The following is a 7,369-nucleotide window of genomic DNA, read 5'->3' as shown; positions in this document are numbered from 1 at the left end:
CCACAAAAACAAGAAATGGTAAGCTACACGATAGCCTGGTATTTTTTTAAAATACAAAAATAAAAATTAAGAGTTTGAAAAAATCCGGAAAAATCCTAGATATAGTCAGATGTAGTCTAAAAATCCACAAAATCCCGAAGCAAAATACTTAGTATTGTATGCTAGACTAAAAAGTTGCACGGTTCCGCACATGTGTTAGAGCAGAGTTTAATAGTGCGGATCGACCGGCGCGCCTCGTGTTTCCAGGCTAGTAAGACACGTCAGAAGTCTTCGCGCTGCACGCTGGTAGGCGGCCTCGTACCGTAGCATCGGCGGCGGATCTTCTCGCGTAGCACCCGCCTGTTCAGGTGCCACCCGTGTGGCAGGGAGACCCATGTGGCAGGGAGACGTTGTGCACAGCTGCGGTTAAGTACCCCTGGCCATCAATACCGACATGTGCAACCAGTCCGTATGCACGCGTGGACCATTTGGAATGCGTGAGGACCAAATGGGTTGACCGCTGGAGATGCCCTAAGCTTGGAAAACCACATGAAAGCCGAGCATGCATTTTTTTAAAAGTTGGCTGGCCCGCCAGCATGCCTGCCTTGTTAGCGTCTTAAAGTGGTAGGTTGACCTATTTAACTGATGCACCCTCCCGCTTGTGGCAACGAACAATTAATGGCACGACATGCCCCCTTGTCTACGACCAGGGCCGGCCCATAGGGCGGGGCAGAGGGGCGCTCACCCCGGACTCTCAACAGTTAAGGCCCTAGTCCAAGATTTGTTTGTACACTTACTACACTTATATTTATACTTTTTAGGGCAGTGGAGTTTGGAATAATTCTAGAAAATATAGAAGTTTGAAGTTGTAGCTTAACGTGCTTATACTCCGACTCATTCTCAAATGTGCAGAACAACACCGACCCTCATAATTTTTTACCCTCATAATTTGTTCTCTGATTATTTCTATTTGCTGCAAACAATACACATGTACACAAGTAGCTATTGGTAGAAATAATAATCATGGTATATAGTTCGTGCGATCAATAGAAATAAATAGTTTCAAACATCTTCACCAATATTCTGAAGACCATGGATCTTTCAAACGTAAATATTATTTAGTTTGATATTGCATTACCCTAATAGTTATCTTGCTGCATAATAAAAAAATTAGTTTTTTTGTGTGTGACGAAGTGGTGAAGCTTGACTGAGATTGTTAAGGGACCTAGAAAACTAATCATGCTTAAACTTTAAGTAAGATATATAAATTTAACATAAATGAATATCTTTAAGAATTTTTTCAGAGTAGGGGGGCCATCGCCCCCTTCCCTAGAAAAGCTTAGCCACTATAAAAAGGAGTCCTTGGTGTCGTTTCGCCCTAGGGCCCCCAAAATATATGGATCGGCCCTATCTACGACCACTATATAAGTGTGCATGCTCTCTCCGCCATGGAACACAATGACACTCATATCTCTTCGCCTCTCCTTCTCCATAATGCATCGCCGCCAAGCTACTACTTACTTAAGCGAAAATCACCTCGTCATGCTGATGGCTGATCCCTCCACGTCTACTTTGAAACGACATGATGAGGAGATGAATGAGGCCATCGAAGACCATGTCGACGAGATCTCCTGCGACGGAAAGCGGCTCATGGCTCCGCATTTAAACTATTGCAAAAGTACTTTTTTCCCCACGTGATGCTTATGTTTGCCGGAGAATTTTATTAGTTAGCTTGCGACGCGCCCAGGCTTTCAAAAATTCCTGGATCCGCCTCTGCAAGTGTATGATCGGGCGACCATGATGCTTGTGCACTACTTTCTTATTAGAGACGTTGTTTTTAAAGAACTTAAACTTCACATGTTATTTTGGTGGTGGTTGTGTTGCTGCGTGGACTGTAGCAGGACTTTTTTTAACTTTTATTTTGTTGTTGTGTGTATCTGTGATATCATTAGTATATTATGTTGTTGCATAGGCTAAATATAATTAGTATTTTCACGGTATTAATATATACCTTTTGTCGAAAAAAATGAAAAAGCCAGAAAAAGAAGCGGCAAACGAATTCCTGGCCGGAGCCGTCGTGGTTACAGGCTAGAGCATCGAGACAGCAAATTCAGGTTCGCGCATCCGGCCGTTGGGCAAGTTCCAGGGTTAGGTGCCGCGTCGCTGGCACTGCCTCTGCCTATAGCTCGATCTCACGAGCACCCACCTTCGTCACTCGTCAGCCTCATCAGCTCGTCGACTGCTACCTTCCATGGACTTTTTCTTCTGGTGTTTAGCACGTCGATATCTTGGTAGTGCGAGTGCGACATTTTCTTGTCCTGTGTCCTGTGGCAGTGCGTTTTGGTACGTTCAGGTATGTTTGATTCTGCTCAAAGGAGGCAACATATACTAGACGGTGACAGGGACAGCATCTGAAAATATCACTCTTTTTTTTTGAAACTCTGTCTCTGTGGCTCAACAACATCGGTGATCGAACATTGACAGGTCTAACCGAATCATTTCAGCCCATTTGATGATTTCAGGCCCAATCTCGGAACGTGCTTACTGTTATCCAGGGCCCACCTGGTTATTCGTTAGGCCGAATAGGACTGAACTCGCAAAAGTTTGACTTCGCAACGCGTAGACAGCGGTTCCTCTGTGTCGCCTGAGGAGATGGCCGTGCCGGCGCCGGCCAAGGCTGCTCGCGCGCTCGCGGCCACGGCGGCTGCGCTCGTGCTGCTGTGGTGCGTCCACTTCCGCGGCGGCCTCGCCCTTAGCTCCCCCACCAACAAGGGGCTCATCTTTAACGTACGTAAGAACTTCGGCTTCTCCCTAGCTCTCCGCTCATGGATCGTGGATCCAGGGACAGACGCCCCTGTCCTTGGGTAGGTCGGATCTTTAGTTATCGTCAAATCCATGTCTTTGGCTGCGTACTGCACTGCTTGAGCCTGATTAATGGCACATGCGTGCCGGTTAATGGCGGCGTCCTTTGCTTTTGGGTCACAAGAATGTACTATGCTAGTCCAGCTGGTCTTAGCTGAATCTTGACGATGCAATTAATTTCCCTTCCTGTCCATCGTAAGTCAGTCAGATGCATCTAGGTTGGAAAGGAAGACTTCAGGTTTTGTCTTCGAATATCTTTGCTGAAGGCCATTTTGAAGTTTTAATCCCATATAAATGAGTGTACTCTATAAATTATAGCCATGCAGCATAAATATACAAGCTAAGGTTTTATGTCGATAAGATGGACTGGGATTGTACAATTCCATAAGCCAAATTCCTAATGTGCAAAGCTCAATAGAGGGGATTTGCTGTGCTCAAATATTTACAAACTCACTATTATGCAGGTTCATCCTGTACTTATGCTGATTGGATTCATCATCACAGGGAGTGAAGGTCAGGTCTCTTCTCTTCCTTGATGGTCCTGCGATGAGGATATTTAAACAATTCTGACCAAGCTACTTTTAACTTTTCTGTAGCCATAATGAGCTACAAAACATTGCCGTGGAGTCATGACACAAATAAGATGGTGCATTTTATTCTTCATACTGTTGCGCTCTTTCTGGGATCATTTGGGGTATATGCTGCCTTCAAGTTTCACAATGAAAGTGGAATCGACAACCTATACAGCTTGCATTCCTGGGTTGGACTTGGTGCTATCATTTTGTACGGTTTACAGGTAATCCGTGTAAACCATTACCATTTGTATAATAGGAATTCAACAAATTGCAGAAATTGGCATGACTACAGTTTTATTGCATTTGTTGCTTGCAATTGTGAATTTTAGTAATACCACACTGAGCTTAAGTGACACCAAGGAGTTCTCCGGTAGGAGCAGACTACCTTGTTTTTTTCAGGTATTGTAAGCATTGATAAGTCTTATGCTGTGTTCTGCTCTCTGTGGGGGGGCAACTGCTTTTATTAGGAGATAACCAATCAAACATCATAGCAGAGCTATCATGTCGCGTCTTGCATGATAAAGGAGTACCAACTAATTGATGATCCGAGAGCAATGAATGCAAAATTCCTTAAATCAAATGTATTCCGTCTCTTTATATTTTCTGCTCTACCCAGTTTAAGTTTTATGGCTCCTCTTCATTGACTATACGAGTGAACTATGAACCTCATTTGATGTGGCTTGCTTCTAAAAGAGGAGGTTATTTGAACTTTAAAGTATCGATAAAAAATATTCTGAACATATGGTTTTTGGATTTTGTTCATATTCCGGTGGCTACTCTTTTTTATTTCTTGATACCGTAATTATGCTTGTGTATAAGATAACTGTAGGGATAGTTATGGTCAGCTTTGTGTGGGTATTACCTCAAACCTGAATGTTCACCGGTAGGAGCAGACCAACTTGTGCATTTATCAAAATACTAGTTGCATTTGTGCGGGTGGCGTGCACAATTTCTCAGAAATTCTAAGCATTGAAATATCTTGTTTTGTGTTATGCTCTCCATCAGGGAGAAATGTTTTATTAGGAGATAACCAATGCATGTAAATCGTTACCATTTGTATAATCTGAATTCTACAAATTGCGGAAATTGATATGACTACAGTTTTATTGCATTTACTGCTTGCAACTGTGAATTTAGTAATACCACACTGAGCTTAAGTGACACGAAGGGAGTTCTCCAGTAGGAGCAGACCACCTTGGGTATTTATCAAAATACTAGTTGTGTTTCTGCCTCCAGACAATTTCTCAGGAATTTTAAGCATTGAAATGTCTTGTGCTGTGTTCCCCTCTGTACAGGGGAGAAATGGTTTATTCGGAGATAACCAATCAAACATCATAAAAGAGCTATCATGATGCGTCTTGCATGATAAAGGAGTACCAACTAATTGATGATCCGTGAGCAATGAACGCAAAATTCCTTAAATCAAATGTATTTGGTCTCTTTATATTCTCTGATGATAAGGTTAAAAATCATTGGTAGTGACTTCCCAGCATGAACCATTCATGCAGACTGTATAATCTTAAATTCTTTCTCCTGTAGACAACCCAGTTTAAGTTTTATGGCTTCTCTTCATGGGGAATCCATTTTGGCTCATAGGTGTAGATATACCCTCTGCTAGAAAAACATATTTTAAAATATCCAAAAATTCCGAAAAAGAATATCGGGGTGTACTTCCAGACATTCTATGCTCGCACACAAAGTTCGTGAAATAATGTTATTTTTTTTGGCCTGTGCAAAAAGATTATTTCTGGTGCTCCAAAATAGCTTTTTCATCGGAAATTGACTATATGAGTGAATTATGAACCTCAGTAGATGTGGCTTGCTTCTACAAGAGGAGGTCTTTTAAATCATCAGTAGACTAATTCTGAGCATAAGGTGTTCCGATCTTATTCATATTCTGGTGTCTAATCTTTTTTCTTTTTTGAGAAATGGTACTTGTGCTTGTGTATATTCGATATAATTCTAGGAAAATAGTTTGCATCAGCTCTGTGTGGGTATTATACTATTATCTCAAACCTCATTGTTCATGTTTCAGTGGGTATCTGGCTTTGTCACCTTCTTCTTCCCCGGTGCTTCCCCAACAGTCCGGCGTGCCATGCTACCATGGCATGTTCGTGCTGGGCTCTTCGTCTACGTGCTGGCGCTGCTCGCAGCCGAGCTGGGATTCCTGGAGAAGCTCACCTTCCTTCAGACCGGGGGCCTGGGCAGGTACAGCTCGGAAGCCCTGCTGGTAAACTTCACCGCCCTTGTTGTCTTGCTACTGGGCGCAACTGTCGTGCTGTATGTCACTGCTCCTGCGCAGAACGAGCATACGCTTGGGTATTCAGCAGTTCACAAGTCCTAGATCCTGACTGTCTGCTGCATTTTTGTTGCATCCTCTTATGTTTGAAGTACAGACAATAACTTGTCCTCTTCATTTCGTAACTGAGTTGCTGCAATCTTGTTCAGATGCAGAACCACACAATGTAAAATTTTGCCCTGTAATTTACCAATAGATTCACTTGAGTTGCTGTACCTAGTGTTCAGATTCAGAACCACAAAAGTGTAATCAAATTTGTTGTTGTGTGATCTCAAAAAAAAAAAAAATTGTTGTTGTGTGTGATGAATAAATAGATGCATCCATTGGATGAACAGAAGATGAGGTATCCTTCTTACTGCAAAGAATTTCGCGCTAAAGTGCTGAACTGAACCTTTCGCTCGATCAAATCAAACAATGTACAAACGGCGCAGATAAATGCAGCCAAGAAAAAAAAATCCAGTGTTCTACTGATGTACTTCTATTACCTACTAATGAACCATCTGCCGTCGTTGGCAGCACATGGAACGGGACGACACATCTAGGCCGATAAGTAGGCAAGAAAGACGTCCTCGACTCTCCCCTCGGCAACATTGGCATTGGCCTTCCTCTGCTCGGCGTACGCCCATGACGCAGTCCACCGGCTGCTCCCCGGCCCCGCCTTCTTCTCGCCACCGTGCACCGCCATCACTGCCCTCCGCGCCGCCGCCCTCTTCTCGGCGCGCCGCTTGGCCACATACTCCTCCGAGATGTACACGTCCATCGCGACTTTACAGCGATGCAATAGGGAACCTCAACGAACTACTCCGGATCTCTGGAAGTTGCAATACGGCACAGTAGTATCACACAACGGTGGCTTGGAGAAGCTGGAGACTGGGAGCGGCCTGTGTGACCTCGCGGCATTTATCGGGAGTCGGAGGCGCAGAAAACAGGTGGGCAAGGCCATAGTTTCTCACTGCAAAACCACTCGCCTGTGTCGCCGGATTCTGCGAGCCGTAGCTGCCGGTTTGCGGCAGCGCGTGACGCGTGAGAATCGCAGAGATCCTGGTGAGGCACTTTGTTTAGGCTTTGCCGCACGTGGCCAGAGTTTATGCTTCTTAGCGTGGGCACTTTCCAGACGCTAAGAGAGCTATAGCGACGCTAAACCATTCAGCATTTTCCGCAAAAATAGAAAAAATATAGAAAAAATAGCCATCTTATATTCATACTGTATAATCTAAAAAATATGAACAGAAATTCAAATTCAATTATGCAAAATGTGCACTAAAAAACCATTATACTGTTTATCAATAAAGGGAGTGTATATTAGATAACCATAGCCGCCAACAACAACAAGCAGGCAGGCAGCAACAACAAACAACTACACACATAGGTTCATATTACATAACCAGGTTGACAGGTTTCAACTTTCCAATCAGCAATGCATCAACTAGCAATAGCAAGCAAGCAGCAACAACTACCACCATAAGGTCAAACGCATAACAGTGGACTTTCGGAATGCAGTCAATAAGAATGGCATAGTTAGAGTTTCAGACTAATCAGAATCAGATGAGTGCATGTCAATGTCATTATCCTCCGAAGATGAAGAACAGGTTTCCACAGGGTCTTCTTTGATGCTATTAAGCAAAGAATGCATGCTCCTCTTCCTCTTCTTCCT

General features: G+C 43.5%; 1 protein-coding gene across 1 annotated transcript; it reads left to right on the top strand.

Annotated features, from left to right (window-relative positions):
- The first annotated feature begins 2,631 nt into the window (after positions 1-2,631).
- On the top strand, positions 2,632-5,978 carry LOC124708422 (probable ascorbate-specific transmembrane electron transporter 1). The gene is made up of 4 exons (XM_047240101.1): positions 2,632-2,766; positions 3,306-3,354; positions 3,438-3,637; positions 5,452-5,978. The coding sequence occupies exons 1-4, from the start codon at positions 2,632-2,634 to the stop codon at positions 5,758-5,760; spliced, it is 693 nt and encodes a 230-aa protein (XP_047096057.1). The 3' UTR covers positions 5,761-5,978.
- Positions 5,979-7,369: the final 1,391 nt, after the last annotated feature.

The sequence above is a fragment of the Lolium rigidum genome, chromosome 4, assembly GCF_022539505.1.
Source record: "Lolium rigidum isolate FL_2022 chromosome 4, APGP_CSIRO_Lrig_0.1, whole genome shotgun sequence".
NCBI classification, from domain to species: domain Eukaryota; kingdom Viridiplantae; phylum Streptophyta; class Magnoliopsida; order Poales; family Poaceae; genus Lolium; species Lolium rigidum.
Note: the sequence above shows the minus strand (reverse complement) of the source record. Positions and strands in the feature narration are given on the sequence as shown.

Coding starts and splice junctions, on each gene's coding strand:
- LOC124708422 (XM_047240101.1), top strand. CDS start 2,632: ATGGCCGTGCCGGCGCCGGCCAAGGCTGCTCGCGCGCTCGCGGCCACG. Junction 3,355..3,437: donor CATCATCACAGGGAGTGAAG/GTCAGGTCTCTT, acceptor ACTTTTCTGTAG/CCATAATGAGCTACAAAACA. Junction 3,638..5,451: donor TCATTTTGTACGGTTTACAG/GTAATCCGTGTA, acceptor TTCATGTTTCAG/TGGGTATCTGGCTTTGTCAC.